Below are 21,782 nucleotides of genomic sequence, written 5' to 3'. Positions count from 1 at the left end.
ATGTGACATTACAGTCAACAGAAAATATCAGAGCTGAAAAACTCACTTTGTCTAAGAGCCACCACGCCAGTGAATGAACAGGTAATAATGTGAAACCACACCCCTGTGCCAATTACAACTACTATAATAATAAACAGAGGTTAAATACACATTCATTTTCACTAAAATTGTAATATTGAAAACACTTTGGTATTTACACTCTCATGAGCAAATGAATAGCACTCCAGGGCAAGTGCATACATTTGAACTCTGCTCAGTGGGATACAGAGCAGCCCAGACACACTATGCAAAGTGTTTTAGATTGTCAGATTTGAGAGAAAACGCATGTGTTTGGGAAGCACTGGCCATGCAGCTGGATAAATGAGACTTGGAGTATACTGCATGAGTGAGCGTTTGTTATCAGGTGTTTTGATATAGTTTTGCTGCTTTTAAATGTGGTCCCCATTTACTTCAATTCATTAAGAGTTTTCTCTGGTTTTGGATTCTCCGTTCAGAGTTTTCTACACAAATTCACTGTAAACCATGGTGAATAACTGATATACAGATTTTTGTGGGTGAAGTCTTCCTTTAAATAGCAACATCTCATTCATGGAGGACAGGCCAATAATAAAATAAAAGGTGGCTGAATTCTGTTAAGCTGCTTCGGCTGGCTTACTGTCATGACTTACTGGGACAGTTGAATGGAACAAAACTGCCATTGATGTTTCAAGTAACACCTGTGCTTTTCCTGTTATGACAAATCAAAATGTGTAAAAGGCCCACATTCCTTTAGCTCTGCTCAGACTCCACTAAAATCACTAAACATTCTGGCATTTGTTGCAGGCCAGATATCTGAGTTTATGAACTAAAACATTTGCTGCTGCTGCTGCTGCTGCTGGAACTGCGGTGACATTGACCTGTCCAGTTATTTCAGTTGCAGCCATTAAAACAATAAACTACAAGAGGCCTAAGAGACGCACTGAGCTGCAGAATTGGGTCACAATTTCCTGTCACTGTGAGTGACCCATCTCACAGTCATTACATGACATTTAATTTAAAATGTATATTTAAAAATGATTAATGCAGCTCTAAAAATGTTCTGAAAAGGTAAGTCTGAAGGCTAACATCCTTTTCTTTCTTTCTTTTCAGGTACTGTTGTTATAGGCCTCACTTGCCAATTATATCTCCATATTGATATTTGCACGATTATATTAGTAAATAATCTGATAATTGAACAGTTTGGCTCTCATGTCCTGTCCCTCTGCACTACATGACCACATTCAAAACGTGATTAACATGAACAAGATTGTTCATAAAGCCAAATCAAATCTCAAGTGTGTACAATCAATTTTATTATTATTAATGTTTGGGTTAATTATACAGCAAAGGAGGAAGACATACAAATCTATGCAATACCATAAGCATAGCATCTACGAAGCAAAGTCACGCCTTATAATATCAAATAAATAAAGCTGTTAATACAATAAATACATGAAAGATTAATAAGAGCCTTCTATAATGCAGGCTACGAGAAGTCGACTTCTGAAGGGAAGTACTGAGAAAAGGTCTGTATAGAATCATTATAGCACACCTACAATAATAATCACTGGAACAAAACTGCCCCACGTTTGTCTTCTGAGCAGCATATCTATAAGATACATAACAGAGGATGGTCTAACAAAATGGAGAACTGAGATCCGCCACTTCACCAGGGCCTCCACATCTCCAGCATCCCCAGGTGGGAGCTGTGGAGCGCCGGCCTCTCCTGGTGTCCAGCCACATGGCAGGTGGGGCTCTCTCTCTGGAGCTGCCTCCCAGCGAGGGGCGCTCCTCTGAGGGGTGTACAGGGGAGCCCGGTGCCCTGACCGGCTGGAGGAGGTGCATCATGTCTGGGTGAGGGCTGGCTGGGGCGCTCATCGGTGGACCTGGGCAGGGACTTGAGGAGGTGGTTGAGCAGGCGGGAGCCCAGCGTTTTGTCCATCCACTCGCAGGTGAGGAGCATGTTGTGGACTTCGTGCATGCACTGGATGTAGCCTGTGCTGTATTTCTGCTGGGCCTCCAGGCCTAATGTGGGGTCTGTGGGAGAGAAGGGTGGAGGTGTGAGGTTATAGCACCCCCTGATGGTGACAGCAGAACATGCAGCCAGTAAAACAGCATCAACTGTTGCTTCTTTCCCAGGAAGCTGCTCAGGAATACTTTATATTTGACAGCACAATTTCATTTAACAATTAAAACCAGATTATAACCCTCCTCTAATCACAACTTTACATCTGAATACATTTTGCTGCTGGATATATCTAACACTTTGCTGATGTTGCTCTCTGCTGCTTCAACTAGGGATCTCAAGCTATGTTATGGTCCCTTTAATGCAGTTTCTGACCCTAGGAGTAACATGATTAATTTAAATAACAGCCAGTATTACAGGGATCAGTACAAACTAGAATCCTCAGTCATTTTTCATTACACCCCCACACATGTGACTCACAAAGACAAGTGCACAGGGGCCACGTTTCTTACCGTTGAGTTTACTACTCTGGATGTTTTGCAGATGCTTCACAGTCATCTCCAGAATATCAGCCTTCTCCAGTTTGGATTGCTGTTGAGAGATGAGCAGCCTTTAAGTTAACTTGCTTCAGCCCACATTGTTTACTTGTAGAGGATGTGAAACACGTGAGGAGATACTCACATCCAGTCTGAACGCCCCGATCACAGTTTCTTTCAGCTGATCCAAACAATTGTTTATCCTCTCTCGTCGCTTCCTCTCAATGAGCGGCTTCCTCAGCTGTAAAGGATGAAAAATAACGTCGGTTAAAAGAAGCCAGGATGGTGAGGACACCACGCTGGAGCGCAGAGGACAAAGTGTGGCCCTCACTGTGTGTCCTAAAAAGAGAAATCGATCAATCCGTGTAAAATACCTTTCTCTCCTCCTTGGCACTGGGATGTTTCCCCACGTTGTGCGCCACGGATGAAGCAGTCATGTTTTTTCCTCGGGTGCCTGTGCGCTTGTGCCTCCTCTGTCCTCTGGATCTCAGCGCGTCTCTAGGGCCCTCGGCGCGGCGCGGCCCTCTTATTTATCGGGCGCAATTAGCATGTGAATGCTCCCAACTCTTTGGCTGCGGGATTTTCCCACACACGGGGTCCCATCAGTCAAGACTGACAGGTCACTGGCTCCATTCAATAACCGAGAGACCCGGCCTAGAAAGGAAAAAAAAAAACCTCACAAGCGACAGATGTCCAGCCTGAAACCATGCACCCCCACCCTCCGCGCTCCACCCAACAAAAAAACTGCAGTTTCCTCTTCTCCCAGGGATGAACAAGAGTGTGCAGTTACCGTGCTGTACTCCGGGGAGCCCCTCGCCTATTCTTCTCAGGAGCAACATTACACTACCTGCAAAAAGGCCAAACCTATTCCCTCAAAGCTCACAGGGAAACACAATGGACTGACAAATCACTTGAGAATATGTCTGCCCCTATAGCCTTGCAGGGTGCAGAGCAGGGTGCATGTGCAGAAGATGCTTCACATATAAGATGAAATTATAGAACTATATAAAAGGGTGTAAATACTTAATGCATGACTGATTGATTAATTAATGGGCCAATTAAGGCATATTAGTTAACACTTTATTTGTACATTAATTTAAAGGAGACCAAATTAGGATTCCAGCGCCACATGTGTTCATTTCAGACCCCTGCATCTCCACCTCCTATTTTCATAGAAATATTGAGCTTTTTTCATGATATATCCTGCATACATTCATGAATTCAATCATCATGAGTCATGCTTAAGTTAAGTTTTAATAAAGGAAGGTTTGAGGGAGAGTCAAGATATCTCAGAAATCTAAAATTCTTCCCCAAAAACATCTTCCACTGCAGCCTGTTTGGCTTTGATCACTCCGTGTTTTCAAATCAGACATCTGCTCTTAACTGTTAGCCAGCAGATGTCAGATTGACCAGATGTCCCCCCACCTTTAGGTCCCTCAAAGCGCGCGGGCCCCTGTTTTGAGAGCCACGCGACTGCCAGGCGAATGCCGGGTCGTGGGAACCGGAGCCGAACAAAGGCCGCTCTTCATTCAAACCTAATCAGCATGAAGAGCATAATAACCTCCGGAGAGGGTGGACAGTCCGGCCGAGGAGGAGGAGGAGGAGGAGGAGGAGGAAGAGGAGGACGCTTTGGCAGGTGACCAGTGGATGACCAGTGCTGCAGGTGTAAAGGAGAGAAACCGAGCCAGTGCTACAGAGGCAGCCAACGCAATTAATTACATCAGAATGTCAATTAGGCCTGTTTGAATACCCCCGATGTTTAAAGGAAATAACGTCAACCTTCTTTTAGTTGTTGTTGCCATGGGAAACAGCATTAACTTTATCTAGCCTATAAAAAATATCAGGGTTCTTCAAGAATTAGGGGTAATTGGGGCATCAGGTTAAATGGAGGGTTTTATTTTCTTACCACGTCGCCTTCATCTTTGTGGCCATGCCTACTTGTGCAGTGGTGTGTCTGTGTCTCTCTGCAGTTACACCTCCACAACACTAGTGGGCGGTGGAGGTTTCTGTGAAGTGCTGTAAAGCTTAGCCGATTCAAAACACACATTAAACACACATTAGGCCTAAACATGGCTTAATAGAGACAGTTTCAAACACAAGTACACAAATCAGCTTCACTATAACTCGCAGCATTCACAGACAAACACTTGTCTTTATCTGGACACATTTTCCCCACAAATATAACATGCTAGGATTATTAGCACAAGCCTATGGCATTTTACATTGTAGGCTACAAATTAGCCTAGCAACTGGCAAGCTTTTTCTCTTCTCATGTAAAACCAGGGACAACAGCAACATTAACAAAGGTACCTGTGCACAATTTGGCTCCATTACAACTCACAAGGTTCACTGACAAAACAACTGTCTTGTACTAAACACGTTTTCCAAAAAAATAGAATATGCTAAAGTTACTAGCACAAGCCTATGGCATCTTATATTGTATAGATTAGCCTAGTGACAAGCGGAGATTTCCTCTGCTCATATGAAGCCAGAATAAATCCCGAAGGATAAATAGCCTAACACACAAGAATTAAATTGCTATTTTTGTGGAGGCTGTATTGTATACACAATTTATTGTTTCTTATCTGTGAAATGAAAGTAAATAAAAGCTTTGTTTCCACTGAGGGAAATGGTTTGAGCTTACAAAAACAGACAGGAGGTCTGTGTCACCGTGACGAGTAGGTAGTTACAATTCTGGGGAGGTGCACGTCAGGCTACAGCGTAGAACTACGACGTGGAGCTTATGCCATAGCTGTGGCGTCAATTCAACGCATAAGTAGGCTATAAAGTCCCTGTTAGCCTTGACTGTCACAGCTCAAGTTTCTTAGGTTATGTTTTTTTTTTTTTATTTCATTCATGTTGTTACCAGTTTTACTTTGAAACTCACATCTCCTCATGTTTCAGATCACTTCACTTCCTGCCCCTGTGTGTTTTCCCTCCTTTCTGATGACCTCACCTGTGTCTGATTGTCTGTCCCACCCTGATTAGCCTCACCTCTGTCTCGCTATCCTTCCCCTCACCAGAGTATTTAGTGTGTGTCTGGTTTTCTCTCAGTGCCAGTTTGTCTTAGCTCCTTGTGTGTCTAGTGTTGGGGCTATTAGTTCCCCTTTGTCCTTGTTTTTTTGTAGCCCATTTAGCTTGTTGGTTGACTCTGATTCTGCCTCATCTCTGCTGGATTTGTTTACCATCACTGATAGAGTATCCAGAGTTGTGCATTTGAGTCCACTCTCACCTGGTACACCTGTTGTTACACTGACCTCTTTACCCAACCCTATCTTATCCTGATTGGCATTTTTAACCTCAATTAAAAGTGTTTTTTTTCTCAATTCAAACATTTGTCGTAGCACTGTTAAGCTGTGTTTATAAGTTCATTTTATGCCAACATATTCCTGAGTCACTTAGCCTAATTTGTGTAGGGGCTCGAGTTCTGTGGTCGTAATGGACAGGATGTTGTTTTTACCTTTTGCTGTCAGAGTTGTCAGGAATAAACAGAGATCGCCTCCAAAGATATCCATGGTCTGGGCCTCTTGATATCAACACAACGCAGACAGCACTAGAGTCCATAATGATGAACAGGAAAAGAAAAGTGTGCATGTGAAATTATATCAAACAATGAAATGAACTGTGCAATAAATATGCTTACACATATGCTAAGACGTGTTGTCCCAATCACCCCTACAAAAAAGAGGTTTGAGGTCACTTTACTTACCTCCTTGGAATATTATAAAACTTTCTCTTCTCCTCAAATGGATGAGTAACATCTTCAGTATTACAGAAATGTATCATTTATTGGTGTAATTTTAAATTTATGACAAGAAAGCTTACAGAAAGTTACAGAGGTCAGGTTTAGGCAAGTTACAGGGAGTGCTGTGGCAACTGGAGAGGTGCCAGTTCACCTCCTGACCGTGGGCGGCCCCCTCGCCTTGTCATTTCTCCAGTCTTGTTTGTGCATGTGTGTGTATTTTGGGCCTGTGTGTGTATATGACAACAGAGTGAAAAAATATTTCACTCTGTTTTATTGGGCCATAAAAAGGTCAAAATCAAAGGTGTGTTAGTGAGTCATGGATTGGGAGGAGTGGGGGGTTTGGGGGGTCCACAGACTCCACCTATGCATAGGGCCCAGAATTTGGTGCTACGCCCCTGCATACACACACACATACAGACACAGGACTTAGATCTTTTTTTTACTATGGGTATTATTCAGCTTTTCAATGACATTCATACCTGTTAAACCTATTCCCACTTTTCCAACTACTCCATTACTTACATTTCAGCATTCACACCCCAAATTTCTTCAGAAATTGCATTCTTCTCTTGTTGCAGCCCCAAAGGTGCAGCAAAAATGCACGGCTTAACACAAAAAGCACAATAGTTAAGGTCCACCCCAAAACAGTGGTTTGCAGTTCACTTCAGGCAATAGTGCATTTCTCAGGAAACACTGTTACCTATCTGACAGGTTGAGTCTGAGGCTGAGACAATTTACCTGCCTGCAAGTGCACATCCCGAGTTCCAAGTAATTGGAGGGGACATCCACTGCCCTGCCAAACCTCTCTCTCTCTCTGCTCCCCCTTTTCTGTGTGAATCCTTCAGCCGTCTTCTTCGACCTAAGGGAGCACATCATGTTGGTTTTGTCAGGATTCAGTACAAGTCTCACAAAGACTCCTCTGAACAACAATAAAAGCAGATTGCAGTTTCTCAGTCACACAGGCTAAAGATGAGTCACAAATAATGATGTCACACACATGGAAATGAAATTTTGAATTGATAAAATTGCTAATAAAATAGGTCTCAGTAGAGAGCCTGGCAGGACACCATTTTGTATTTTCAAAAAGCAAGAAAATACACCACCAACTTGGACACTTTGCGTTCCCTTGCTTGAGTAGTTTTTAAACCACTGATCAGTTTTTGAGGACAGCCCTATGTTAACCAGCTGCGGTAAGAAAACAGAGAGGTCAACTGCGTCAAAAACTTAGAAAACTCTACGAAAAGGTGCAGCACAGCAATTCTAAATTAAAATGTCACCAGTCATATCATGTGAGATCAAATACAATCCTTTACCAGATTTGGAGCCTAACCCAGCTGACGTTGGGTGAGAGGCAGGGTTCACCCTGGACAGGTCACCAGATCATCACAGGGCTGACACATAGAGACAGATAACCATTCACACTCACATTCACACCTACGGACAATTTAGAGTCACCTATTAACCTGTATGTCTTTGGACTGTGGAAGGAAGCCGGAGACAACCCACACTGACACAGTGAGAACATGAAGACTCCACATAGAAGGGCTCCCCCACCCCAGAGTTCGAACCAGGAACCCTCTTGCTGCACTGTTGAGGCCTAGTTCCCCAAAGCATGACTGGATCTCATTGCCTTTTGTACGGTACAATGGCCAACAAGGACAAACGCAGCACAGCAACCCAAAATGTTTCCATTAGGAGAAACATGCTGCAGCTTCAGAAATTACGCTACTTCAAAAAGGCCTGGAGAACTTCTGGACCTGCAGCATGTTTTTGTTGCATTTGTTTTGAGTGTTTTTTCTTTGCATCGCTTCATTATTTGCTGTGTGTTTGCTGTGAAGTTATTTATTTTTCATCTGCAGCATGTTTCTGTTGTTGTGTTGGATTTTTGTATGTGTTTTTGAATTGGCATCGCTTCAGAAGCTGCAGTGTGTTTCTCCTAATGGAAATGTTTTGGGCCGATGTGACACATTTGCCCTTGTCTGACACTGTAGCCATAGGACCAAAGGCAAAGAGTACCAAGTGCTCCGTAGGTATAAAAAAATGCCATAGGTGATTGCCAAATTTCATAGGTATATAGTAGATGGTTGAGTTACACAATCAGTTCATGGTGTGGATAGATTCTTGTGTATGAAATGAATCTAAATCCCATCACATTAACTGAAACAAATCAGACCTGCCAGGTCTGAAAACACCCACGCTGTGCTCAGCACCAGCTGACACATGCAGGCCTGGCACAACACTCTGACTCCATATACAGTCCCATGTTACATGCACTACACAGGCTTTATATTAATGCCCCATATGTTCTGTTCTCTGCTACAGATAGTTCAAACTCCTTTTAGCTTTCTGTCAGTCTATTGTTTTCCTGCTTATTGATATAAGTATGTTTGAGAAAATGACACAATGTGCCTGATTTTGGATAGCGAAAGCTGTATCCACTTTTTTGCTCAAGTGCCTCAATTCGTTTGAGCATTCACTAACCTATAAGCATATGGTGCAAACATTCATGTCTTCAGGAATCAATGCACACATGTTTGAAATGAATTTACATGCATGCATTCAAACGTATGTTAGGTCAGCTTTAACAACAGCTGGTCAGAATGTGTTTTGCAAATCCAGTGAGATTTTACCAGTTTAAACTTATATGCCCGTTGAGATTCAAATTTATTTTGCAAGGGAGTCCTGGCCAAAACAACAGCATGAAAAGTCTCACATGACAGAACAAACACAACAGCAAAAAGTTAAAACAAAAAACAAAAAACAAACGTTTAGTAACTTGATATGTGCATTCACTTGTCAAACTAGCTCTATGACACTTGTTGTTCTGATAACTGCAGTGAGTGCACAGAAGCCTGAATCAGAGACAAACCACAGCGCAACATGGTACACTGAATCTAAGATTTTCGAGTAGGATCAGTTTGCATTATAAAATATCATCATAATCATTTGAACCAATTTTTTCCTTGCACCAAACGACAAACACCAACTGTTTGTATAATAAAAACCCAACATCACCCTGAGTGTTTTTCATAAGACACTCAAAATGGTGTTTAAAGGACAGATTGTCTTGCAGGAAAAAACCCGAGACCTGTTCAATCACCTTATTACTGAAAGTAACAATCTGACATACATCATCACTCATATGCAGACAAAATGTGCACATACATGGTTATAGCTTTTCTATATGGGTAATCTTAATAGTGTGTGCTTCAAGTTGTAGACACATAAATCTTCCATGTTACAGTACAGAAGTCTTGCAGGACAGTGTCAACATGACAGCTGTTTCTGCGTAAGATGAGGTCATGCTGTAACCCTTACTTTTTCCCTGTTGCTGATCAGTTGATCAACCTCACGCAGTTTTGGACTTTTTTTTTTTTTTTAACAGTTGAGGCTTTTTTCCCAAATTGTTTACTACATTTGAGTTGCTGTCAAACTTGCTGTCAAACTATGATCTTAGGTCCACCCCAAAACAGTGGTTTGCAGTTCACTTAAGGCAATAGTGCAATTCTTAGGAAACACTATGGACACACTGTTACCTGTCTGACAGGTTGAGTCTGAGGCTGAGATGAGTTCCAAGTAATTGGAAGATGGAGAGGAGGTGGAGCTCACTGGGACATCCACTGCTCTGCCAAACCTCTCTCTCTCTCTGCTCCCCCTTTTCTGTGTGAATCCTTCAGCCGTCTTCTTCGACCTAAGGGAGAGCACATCATGTTAGTTTTGTCAGGATTCAGTACAAGTCTCACAAAGACTCCTCTGAACAACAATAAAAGCAGATTGCAGTTTCTCAATCACACAGGCTAAAGATGAGTCACAAATAATGATGTCACACACATGGAAATGAAATTTTGAATTGATAAAATTGCTAATAAAATAGGTCTCAGTAGAGAGCCTGGCAGGACACCATTTTGTATTTTCAAAAGGCAAGAAAATACACCACCAACTTGGACACTTTGCGTTCCCTCGCTCGAGTAGTTTTCAAACCACTGATCAGTTTTTGAGGACAGCCCTATGTTAACCAGCCGCGGTAAGAAAACAGAGAGGTCAACTACGTCAAAAACTTAGAAAACTCTACGAAAAGGTGCAGCACAGCAATTCTAAATTAAAATGTCACCAGTCATATCATGTGAGATCAAATACAATCCTTTACCAGATTTGGAGCCTATCCCAGCTGACATTGGGTGAGAGGCAGGGTTCACCCTGGACAGGTCACCAGATCATCACAGGGCTGACACATAGAGACAGACAACCATTCACACTCACATTCACACCTACGGACAATTTAGAGTCACCAATTAACCTGCATGTGTTTGGACTGTGGAAGGAAGCCGGAGACAACCCACACTGACACAGTGAGAACATGCAAACTCCACATAGAAGGGCTCCCCCACCCCAGAGTTCGAACCAGGAACCCTCTTGCTGCACTGTTGAGGCCTAGTTCCCCAAAGCATGACTGGATCTCATTGCCTTTTGTACGGTACAATGGCCAACAAGGACAAACGCAGCACAGCAACCCAAAATGTTTCCATTAGAAGAAACATGCTGCAGCTTCAGAAATTACGCCAATTCAAAAAAAAAACTGGAGAACCTGGAGAACATGTTTTTGTTGTCTTTTCTCACGTTACCCCTGGCTGTGATGCCATTTCCGCAACAGCACCTGGGTGTGTGCAAGTGCACCTCCCAAGTTCCAAGTAACTGAAGAATGGTTGAGGGGGGGATAAGGTTAGGTGGAGCTGATTGGGGCCTCCTCCAAAGTTGAAGGCAGATAAAAATCCATCACAGACAGGGAGAAGTCACTTACTGGGACTTGGCTCTCCTCTAAGTGCGCTCCACTGCTCTGCCAAACCTCTCTCTCTCTCTGCTTCCCCTTCTCTCTGTGAAACTTCTCTTTCAGAGGAAACAACACCAGCCATGGAAATTGTGCCTCAGAGTATGTTACAACCTTCGCGCCCACAACCTCCGTACATTGATCATCGTTTCTCAGGACCTCTTATCGGCAGCGGGTCATGCAGAATATCAAACACGTCAGTCCGTGGTCTTGCCAGTAGTATTGCTGGTGGTAGTAATCTCAGAATCTCTAGTGGAGGTAGTCTCAGAGCCTCTAGTGGAGGTAGTCTCAGAGCCTCTAGTGGAGGTAGTCTCAGAGCCTCTAGTGGAGGTGGTTTCAGAGCCTCTAGTGGAGGTGGTTTCAGAAGTGGTTTTGGTCCTGCCACAGGTTTTGCAGCGCAACAAATCACAGCTGTAACAGCCAACCAGAGCCTACTGACCCCTCTGGAACTTACGATCGACCCAAACATCCAGACTGTCCGTACACAGGAGAAAGAGCAGATGAAGACTCTCAACAACCGCTTTGCTTTGTTAATTGACAAGGTGAGTAGCTCTTTTCTGTATATCAACATCCCACACCATTTCAGTGTGTTTGTGCTTTTGAGAAAACAACTCTGATTTGGTTAAACAACAGATTGTAACATAAATGAATATGAAATATTAGTAATAGATAGTGGATGCACTGTAAACAGTAGAGTTCATTGGCCTGTGCAAAGGTGAATGGCTGCAACAGACCACCTGAGCTCAATGAATATTACATAGCAACCACAAAGCAGTTACACTTAGGGCGCACAAATGGCCAACAGCGGTCCTGGATCTGATCAAAAGAAATGTTATGGAGCGTTCCATGCAGTAGTAATATTGCGATGGTAATGAGGCTGAAGAAGAAGCTTTCTCTCAGTTGCTGATGTGTTTTGTGATATATTTGCCTTTTTTTATTCGTGGTTTGCTGAAAGGGAGAAAATGAAAAGAGGCATCGGCAAGCACCAAATCTTCTGATGTGGATTATTACCAGTTTTTAATGTAGTCTTATTATTTAATTAATTACACAGTTATTCAATGTGGTTTGAAGTCATATTCAAAGTAACACCTCTCCCCCAAGTGAGACTGGATCTAAAAATGCTGAATGATTTTACCTTTAAGGTTCGCCTTCTGGAGCAGCAGAACAAAATGCTGGAGACTAAGTGGAGCCTGACGCAGGAGCAGACAGCCCGCCCCTCCAACACTGAAGCCATGTTCGAGGCTTACCTCATGAACCTGCGCAGACATGTGGACGGGCTCGGCAGGGAGAAAATAAAGCTGGATGGAGAGCTGCAGAACATGCAGGGACAGGTGGAAGACTTCAAGACAAAGTGAGTCCATACTAGCCCAGGAAAACCAACAACAGCTACAGACCTACAGTAGCTGATATCCATAGACATTTTCCATCAGCTAATCTTTCCACTGTTTGTGTGGCAGGTATGAAGATGAAATCGACAAGCGTGCCGCTGAGGAGAATGACTTTGTGCTCCTGAAGAAGGTAAGAGTTGGCCTGCGATTAAAGAACCTGTCACTTTGCCATTTCATTAACAACAGTGGGATTAATTAATGTTTTTCCTCTGACCCATCGCTAACACAGACTGTTTTTTTCCTCTCTACATACAGGATATGGATGCCGCCTACACGAACAAGATTAAGCTTGAAGCCAAGGCTGATTCCCTCCAGGATGAGATTAACTTCCTCAGAGCTGTTTATGATGTAGTAAGAAAAATGAACCATAGCAAATTACCTCATTCCTGTCATTTCTGTTTCTTTGCTCCTTTTTTTTAGGGGACCTAACATTGAAGGTGTATTTGTGGCAAAAACTCGTGACATTTGGAGATTTCTCTAAGAATTGCATTTTCTGCAATTGGATGGCGAGCACTTCTTTTCTGGAAAATGACGAGAATCCTGCTTATTGTCAATACACTAATTTAAAGGGATAGTGCACCCAAAAATGAAAATTCAGCCATTATCTACTCATCCATATGCCGAGGGAGGCTCAGGTGAAGTTTTAGAGTCCTCACATCACTTGCGGAGATCCAAGGGGAGAGGGGGTAGCAACAAAACTCCACCTAATGGAGGCTGACGGCGCCCCAGATTCAAACGTCCAAAAACACATAATTGAAACCACAAAATATCTCCATACTGCTCGTCCATAGTGATCCAAGTGTCCTGAAGCCCCGACATAAAAAGTTGTTTGGAAAAACGTCATTTGAACTCTGTTTTTAGCTTCATTGTAGCCTGTAGTGCTAACTGCCTCTCTGTACACTGTGCTCATGTGTGTGCGCTTGCGTGAGACCGTGAGACATGGGCACCGCCGAGTTCAAATGATGTTTTTGGGTGTTTATGGGTGAGTAGATAATGGCTGAATTTTCATTTTTGGGTGCACTATCCCTTTAAGCCATACATTCTCTGAATGCCTGAAGTCTCTAGTTTGTGGTTGCAAAATTTCATGAGGTTGTGATAATCCTACTACTATGGCAGCTATCATCATCAAATATGAACAGAGTTGGGCTCAATAAATCTACAAGAGTCTCAGTTTTCCAGTCATACCCAATTTTTGCAATTCCAATACTGTTTAGGGACTCTAGTATGCCGAACTACTGAAATAGAATAGCCAAAAATAAGACATTTGTACTGCATGAGAAAAATGGCATCGCTTTTGCCCCAAATTCCATGGGAGTAGCACAAAGTGGGCATGACTTTAGAAGGGAGACTCGTGGGTACCCACAGAGCTCATTTTCATTCAGGCATCTTGCAGTGAGAGGTCAAGGGACCCCTGTGAATATGGCCATGGTTTTCCCTCGTCAAAATTTAACCTAAGTTTAGAGCATTACTCAATCCCTTACTGACCAGATAACAAGACATGGTTGGTACCCACTACAGCCTCTAGAAGACTGTAATGTCAGCTGAGGATGCCTAGAGTGGAGGAGGTTAAATGGCATAATGTGGGCACAGATACAGAATAGAAATAGATATTGAACATCTTCCAATTTATTTTTTTTAAATGACATATTTCTCTCTTTTGCAGGAACTGCAGCACTTTCAACAACAGTTTAAGAACACTGAAGCCACTGTGATAATGGACAACAACCGAAAACTGGACATGGACGCCATTGTGGCTGAGGTCAAGGCTCAGTATCAGGCCATCGCGGACCGCAGCCGTGCTGAAATTGAATTATGCTATACGCAGAAGGTAGATAGAGAGAGAAAACAATCTCATCACAACACACACGTCCTGCAATGTCAAATAAAAGGGGAGAGGTCGGTCCGTGGAATCTGCAATAACAATTATTTTTAATCTTATTCCTTCAGTTCGAGGAGATGAAGACCAGTGCAGACCAGACCGGAGATGACCTCCGCAGATCTAAGCAAGAGATTTCTGAACACAACCGCCTGATCAGCCGCCTCCAGAGTGAGATTGAGGCAATTAAAGGACAGGTAAGGTCACAGTTACATCATTTACACACACACACACACACACACACACACACATATATATGATCATGTAGGGGGCATTTTGACATTGACAAATATCACTAATGAAAATTCTGCTAACTTTACAATCTCTCAGTGTGCCAACCTGGAAGTCCAGATCATTGAGGCTGAGGAGCGTGGAGAGCTGGCTGTGAAAGATGCCAAGGCCCGCATAAAGGACTTGGATGTGGCCCTGCAGAAAGCCAAAGAGAGCATGGCCCACCAGGTCCGCGAGTACCAGGAGCTCATGAACATCAGACTGGCCCTGGACATTGAGATTGCCACCTACAGGAAGCTTCTGGAGGGAGAGGAACTTAGGTAAATCTTAGCTGCTTTGGGTTCACAAGGCGTCTAATATTCTGAAGCACTTACTGATTGCATTTCATCACATCGTGCAGGCAGCAACATTAGCAGCTAATATTGCTTATTTATCTTTCTGCAGACTTGAAGGTGGGGGAGGAGAGGCAACTGTCCACATACAGAGCGTTAGCAGCAGCGGTACGTATTGACAATTCAAGTCATTTCTACACAAGTTCATGAAAATATGAAATTAAATAAAAATTAAATGAAAACCATGAGTAAAGCTATCAGTGTGGTTGTTACGTTTGAATGGAAATTCCTGCCATCTCATCTGAAAAAGTCTTATTTTCATCATCAGGTAGTGGTGGTTACGGTGGCTTTGGCAGCATCACGGCCAGGAGCGGTGGCAGCAGCAACGCCTTTGGCGAGGCCACGTCAGCCACTAACGGGCCCTATGACCGCATCACAGTCACCTCCTGAAGAACAACCAGCAGCTCTATTCTCACTTTCCATAAACAGCAGTTGTCTTTCTCTCCATTGTCCTCCATCCCTCATTCCATTCTCCTTCTCTTGTCCCTCCCCTCTCCCTGAAAACCACTCAAAGCTTCCATAAATCCCCTCACCGCATCCTCAGAAACATTTGCCTTTAACAATTTTAAGCTGTCAGATCCATGTAATAATGCAGCTTTCTTTGGAATTACTGTGCCAATGCAACTTTTTGGCAGCACAAGTAGAGGCAGAGAAAATATTAGAACAGAAACAACGAGCAGCAGAGATAACAGGCAGCCCTCTCTTCCTTTAATCAGTCAGCGTGACTGTCTTTTGGTTGCTGGATCTGCTGTCACGCAGACAATAGGATAGCCTAGTTGTAGTGTCATGGCAGAGAATCCTTATGGCAACAATCGCTGCACACAAAATGCCAATAGCAGTCTTTGATATGCACAGAGGGAGGTCTGAATGTTGTGGTTGGTCTTGAATTTATAAAGCAAACATGGCATAACTGCTCTTTTCTGTAAAGTCTCTGCTGTTGTCTCACATCTGTCGTTTTGTTGTGCATTTAACCACCACCAGAAGCAGTCACATGTTACACTTTCATATTTGACTTCTGGGTACCTCTTTTTCTTTTGCTCTGAGAAAAAATGAGCTCTCCACTGGTGTTTTGATGCTCCTGTACCTCAATTTCCACTCTGAATAAAAAATAAACTCGGACATAAATGGAATAAATCTGATTTCATATTCAAACAATGCAAACACTGTAAACAATATTACACGAGAGGGCGTAATCACGTCAGTCTGGCTCATAATGACAGTGAAGCCTTTGAGTTTAATATTGCAATTACACAACAGATACCAACAAAATATAAGATACCATTAAAATGTACTCATATTGTGGGGCAATTCATTCTCATAATAAACATGTTTTGCTTATATCTTATGGAAATGGGTTCTAACTAATGACTGGATACCAATCAGTCACGTCAGTAGACTGCTATGTAGCTAATAAAGCGTGGTCAACCACAAATCAACCATACGTGCTACAACTTCACAAGTTTCACCAAACTGTAGCCCCAATATTGTACTGAAGAAACTTTTGTACACTTAAATCTATTAAAAATTATGAAGTTCATCACTCTGTTTTTTTCAAAAACCGTAAAACTTCTTAAACCTATCTCCTCCCACAATTTTTGCACAATTGACACCAAACTTGCTACAGAGCATCTTCAGACTGTCCTACAAAAACTACACTTCTCAGATTTTTGATTTATCAAAAATTGAGCCTACAGTGCATCAAAATGTTTGATGGTAAACAGTACTGTAAACATATACATGCAAATTCTTGCTAAATAAAACTTCAATGTTCATGAAAAAAATGACAAAATTCTAGAGTCATGGTAGATGATGTGTGGCAAATTTCAGAATTTTATCTCAAAACTGAATTTTTGACAGCATTTTGAATTTTGCTCTAATGTGAACAATTGGAGTCAATGTAAAAATGGCAATTTTAAACATCAGTTTTTCACTTATGGAGCAAATCAATCATTGTTACAAACAAATTACCAACATCTCCATGCTGTCTAGATGCAATATGTGTATTTTCAGATTTTTGTCTTATAACTGAATTTTTTTACAGTGGTTTCAAATCTGCTTTTCCATGCATGGACGGCTGCTAAACCTGCACGTCTGGCTTAGTCAATTTGTGAAGCTACACATGAATTGTCACTGACTAATTAGCTCAGTGAGATAAAAATTGATTCTTAGTCTCAGAGGTTGTGAGTTCAAGCATCAGCTGATGCAAAAGGCAGATTGTGTTGCTAAATTCCTAAATGTTAATTGAGTTTAAAATTTTGAGTCATGTTTCAGAAGGGGAGCCTTTTTGTGGCAGACTTTGCATGCTGGGCCTGGGAGAGAAGGCGTATTTTGTTTGGGACTGAGCAGTAAAATGACACATATTTTGGATTGATCACTGCAGCGATAATGGTGTCTTGTGAACCCATTAGGGTCGAGCTAATCTTTGTGTGTATGACACAAAAATAAAGAAATAAAAAGGAAAGACAAAGAGCCACTCCAATAAGCTGACCCCAACAACCTAGCAACAGAGACGATTTCTAGTCCAATGGTTCCCAACTTGCCCAGCCATGGGCTCCAGATTTCTCTTTAGTAATTACTTCAAGCTCCACACAGTTTAATATATTCAGCATCATACTTTGGTTTAGCCATGTAGTCCAGCTAGTTTGCTGTCTCTGTCAAGCAGCTGTCCATTACTCACTCACTCTACAGCAGGAAATGGTACTTAGAAATAAAAGCTCTGTGCCAAAATGACATATTCTCACTCCGATCTCGTCACATATTGACATTTGGTTGTGGACTTTCCATGTCCAGATATGATGTGAAAGGTACCCTGGTTGTGCTATATCAAGTTCTGCCTGTTACATACCATCTTCTTTCAAAATACACTTCTGTTTTCACAGGAAATGTACCATTTACATACAGTGTCTATCAAAATAAACACACTACATCAGTACAACGCTGCAAACTGATGTTATTCTTTCCTTCAACAACTAATGCACACGGTTATGTTTAGGCAACAAAAGCATGTGGTTGGGTTTAGGAAAAAAGAACAGGGTTTGGCTTTAATAATCTTACAGGATGCAAACGCAGGTCTGCCAGGTGAAAGTCGGTGTTTGCTGGACCCACCCAACACCCCTCCCTCCTTACTCGGACTGTCACCACCTTAACTTTCATTCTTGTCCCATTACGTTTCCCCCTGACACTATTGATGTTAAAGGACAGCTATTTTGTCAGTGTCTGGTGCCAGATTTTGATGACTTTGGAGTGGGACCGGGCTGACCAGAAATTCACTGTACTTGAAAATAAAGTGTTTTTTTTTTTTTTAAGAAACCTGACATGTTTGCAAGTTACTTGCGGTCCATTCAAAATGGACCCATTTAAGGTGCTTTCTTACCTGTAGTTTGGTTCATTTGGTTCACACCAGGGGGGAAAAATATGATAATATTGCATTTTAGTTTTGGTCGGGTTCCTGTTCACACTGACATTTTTCAACCAAGAGGAGTTAACATGAAGTTCTACTGACTGACAGGTAACTCACTGATTGGATGGTTTTGGTGTTTGTCATCCTGCATCATGATTGCATCATCAGGATACTGCCTCAAAGAATTTTGTCAAGTTTGCAGTGGTGGAGGCAGGGCTGGATTACCCCACCAGAGGGCGCCAGAGCAAACATGAGTGTCAGGCTGAACCAACTGCCAGCTCCTTAACTTTAATAAGAAATACAATTTTGATGAGTAATAATGGCAACAAACAATATACAAAAACAAAAATCAACAGCTGTCTGTCAACAATGGCTTGTCAAGTCATAATATTAGCAGACTGCCACAACTGATTTTCATACATGTCTCGATCAGCTATTTCTATTATGCACATATTATTTATTATTTATGCACATATTTCTATTATGCACATATTATTGGTTTCATTTGTGTTATATAACTCATCCCAACACATGGCATCTACACAGACAACTATGGTGCATCTCTTAAATGTGTGAAACCATGATTATGATTATCAAACAGCTGAGAGCTGAGAGAGCAGCATTGTTGTAGGACTAACAGGGCTGGAAGCTTATAAGAACATACTTTGATATAACCATATACTGTAGCCTACATATTACAATTATCCTCTGGTCTGGTTTGGCAGAGACATTAATACTGTAAATTTATCTTAAAATTGTATGTGACTGTTTCATGTGGTGCATTACAAAACACTGTATGTTCAGTTTTGTTTTATACATTCAAATTTAGACTACATTTTGAAATATAAATTGAAATTGTCAGTGTTTTAGTGTTGAAGTATCTTTAACCAGCCAGTAAAAACAGCAACACTGACCCCTTGGATGGAAACAGGGGTCACTGGTGTCTTGGTCCTCCTCAGATCCACAGCCAGTTCCTTTGTCTTTGCCACGTTGAGCTGCAGATGGTTCTGCTCACACCATGTGTCAAAGTTATCCACAACAGCCCTGTACTCATCCTCATCACCCTTGCTGATACATCCAACTATAGCAGAGTCATCAGAAAACTTCTGAAGATGGCAGGTCTTAGTGTAATAGCTGAAGTCCGTGGTGTAGAGGGTGAAGAGGAAGGGAGAGAGGACAGCCCCCTGCGGGGCCCCGGTATTGCTGACCACTCTGTCTGACACACAGCGTTGCAAGCGCACATACTGTGGTCTGCCAGTCAAGTAGTCTCAGCCACAACTTCTGCCTTACAGAGAAAGCTTCAGCACCAGCTATCATCTGCAGAATATTCCCATAGATTCTAGCCTTTTGATGAAATAAGATGTGTTCCTTAGAATAATCAGCCTTTCATGAACACTGTAGGATTTACCCAAATTATTATTATTTTCATTAAAGTTGTAGTGCAAAAAGTAAAAGTAGCCTATTCAGTGCAGAAAACTGCCCCCTTTGAGTGTTCTTGTATTAGATATATTATTTGATTATACTGAAAGTGACATTTTACTGTTGTAGTTGTTTGAGTTGTTAAATATTAAACTTACATCTGTCTGCAGAGTACCCATACCATTTAAACATGAATAGATATATCGTTCACAATATTTATTTCAACAGAAGAAGTCAGATGTTGCAACTGACCTAATTTGGGCACAGTTGCAACATGGCGCAGGGACGATTGCAACATATTAAAAAACCATTAAATTTCACTGAATAACTTTTATCTTAATACGTATGCTGAAAACATGCATTACCATACAATAATCTCATGGTATTATTTATTTAGCTTTATTATCAAATAACAGTTATTGAGTTTTGTTTGTGGACAACCTCTGTTAGTAACTCTCCTCCTCACTCTTGGCAAACAAGAAAAAATAAATTTCTGCTTTTGATTAATTTATTCAGTGTATGACAAACAGTAATGGCTCACTGTTTACTAATGGATCATTACAATACTAAGGTTACATTCATAGGAAATAAGAAAACAATCCCATTATTGTGTTAACTAACACAACAGAGGATGTTTAATCTGTCTTCTGCATTTCTGGTGTGGTGGGGGTCTAACTGAGCATCTGTAGTATGAGTGTCATTATACTTGAATGTTTCTACTTGGAGAAATGAGACTTGTTGCAACAGTCCTCAGTATCCCCTACATTTACAATGCCTTCTATGTTCTCATCCATCAAATCCAGACTAGATCAGACTCTCCTTTAAGGTTCATCATCCAAAACCCTTAAGAAACTACAGTATATTCAGAATTCAGCTGTTCGTCTTCTCACACACTCCCGCACCCATGACCACATCACCCCCATCCTTCATACACTACGTATCCACTTCAAGCTCCTCATCATCACCTATAGAGCCCTCCACAACGTGGCTGCCCCCTCCCTCTCTGAGCTCCACTGGCACCCTCCCTCCTGCACTCTCAGGCCTGCTGATGCCAACCATGCTTTTTAAAGATATGGCAGCCTTTCATTGAGTAGCCTACATAGAAACATTACCTTTATCAATCGTGGAGTCACTGTAATCTCTGAACTGCCTCCACTGTAAGCTAATACTAACGTCCAGGTACAATGGTTGAGATACCATAGTGACAAGAGTGTCACAAAATAGATGGGGTTTTTTTTTTGGGCTCACTGTTTTTGTTAGATGTTTCTTTATATTGAAATATATTTTGAGGGGAATAGCCTAGGTTGTGATGTTCACGCTACATTGAATACAACAACAACAACAACAACAACAACAACAAAAAACCCAGCACACACATCGTCAAAATGTTCTTCTACTCCCATCTGCACTGTTTCCCTTTTTATAGATTATTTCTTTTTTTCTTGTTTTGTTTTGTTGTTTTGTTCTCTGTAGAGCATCATTCTATCCAGAAACACAAAATATAAATCCAAGGTACTACTATTATTATTATTAGTAGTAGAAGTAGTATTAGTATCTATAATTCAAGTTTTTATTGGTTTTAAAAGCTTGGTAAATGGCATACACATATTAATTTCCGGGCATACATGAATACAAGGTACATATTTTTTATAATATGGAGGTGGACTCCAGTGTATAGAAAAAAAACTAACGAACAAAAACAAGTCACACATATGTTCATAGAGCATAGAGCAAGTTCATATTTATATAGGCTTAAATTCTGTTTTCATATGAGTCCATAACTGGGCCCAAGGATATACTTCTTTCTCCTGATCGCCATTTATTCTACTGAGCATACCTTCATAAAATGCTATGTCCACCATTGCATTAAATTAAATTAAATTAAAATTGAATTAATTAAATTTCAATTCCGAGGCCTTTGTTGTCTTCCAGTAGGCCTATCTTAGGATAAATCTACAGACAGTTATTAGACCTACATTATTATTA

General features: G+C 41.6%; 2 protein-coding genes across 2 annotated transcripts; one reads left to right on the top strand and one right to left on the bottom strand.

Annotated features, from left to right (window-relative positions):
- Nucleotides 1–1,309: 1,309 nt before the first annotated feature.
- Nucleotides 1,310–3,191, bottom strand: her8.2 (hairy-related 8.2). Its single transcript, XM_033630867.2, has 4 exons — nt 2,895–3,191; nt 2,666–2,761; nt 2,497–2,575; nt 1,310–2,055 (listed from the first exon to the last, which is right to left on the bottom strand). The coding sequence occupies exons 1-4, from the start codon at nt 2,955–2,957 to the stop codon at nt 1,685–1,687; spliced, it is 609 nt and encodes a 202-aa protein (XP_033486758.1). The 5' UTR covers nt 2,958–3,191; the 3' UTR covers nt 1,310–1,684.
- A 7,878-nt stretch (nt 3,192–11,069) lies between these two features.
- Nucleotides 11,070–16,418, top strand: LOC117260018 (keratin, type II cytoskeletal 8-like). The gene is made up of 9 exons (XM_033631876.2): nt 11,070–11,632; nt 12,233–12,441; nt 12,548–12,608; nt 12,734–12,829; nt 14,142–14,306; nt 14,426–14,551; nt 14,685–14,905; nt 15,030–15,085; nt 15,246–16,418. Exons 1-9 carry the CDS (start codon nt 11,174–11,176, stop codon nt 15,365–15,367), a joined length of 1,515 nt encoding a protein of 504 aa, XP_033487767.2. The 5' UTR covers nt 11,070–11,173; the 3' UTR covers nt 15,368–16,418.
- The last annotated feature ends 5,364 nt before the right edge of the window (nt 16,419–21,782 follow it).

Source organism: Epinephelus lanceolatus, chromosome 4 (assembly GCF_041903045.1).
Source record: "Epinephelus lanceolatus isolate andai-2023 chromosome 4, ASM4190304v1, whole genome shotgun sequence".
Classification (NCBI taxonomy): Eukaryota; Metazoa; Chordata; class Actinopteri; order Perciformes; family Serranidae; genus Epinephelus; species Epinephelus lanceolatus.
Note: the sequence above shows the minus strand (reverse complement) of the source record. Positions and strands in the feature narration are given on the sequence as shown.

What these genes read in the sequence shown, in the direction of transcription:
- her8.2 (XM_033630867.2), bottom strand. Translation starts at nt 2,957, where the DNA reads ATGACTGCTTCATCCGTGGCGCACAACGTGGGGAAACATCCCAGTGCC. An exon ending in GTGCCAAGGAGGAGAGAAAG is followed by an intron (nt 2,762 to 2,894) that starts GTATTTTACACG and finishes CATCCTTTACAG; the next exon opens with CTGAGGAAGCCGCTCATTGA. An exon ending in CCAGAGTAGTAAACTCAACG is followed by an intron (nt 2,056 to 2,496) that starts GTAAGAAACGTG and finishes TCTCTCCCACAG; the next exon opens with ACCCCACATTAGGCCTGGAG.
- LOC117260018 (XM_033631876.2), top strand. Translation starts at nt 11,174, where the DNA reads ATGGAAATTGTGCCTCAGAGTATGTTACAACCTTCGCGCCCACAACCT. An exon ending in TTGCTTTGTTAATTGACAAG is followed by an intron (nt 11,633 to 12,232) that starts GTGAGTAGCTCT and finishes TTTACCTTTAAG; the next exon opens with GTTCGCCTTCTGGAGCAGCA. An exon ending in ACTTTGTGCTCCTGAAGAAG is followed by an intron (nt 12,609 to 12,733) that starts GTAAGAGTTGGC and finishes CTCTACATACAG; the next exon opens with GATATGGATGCCGCCTACAC.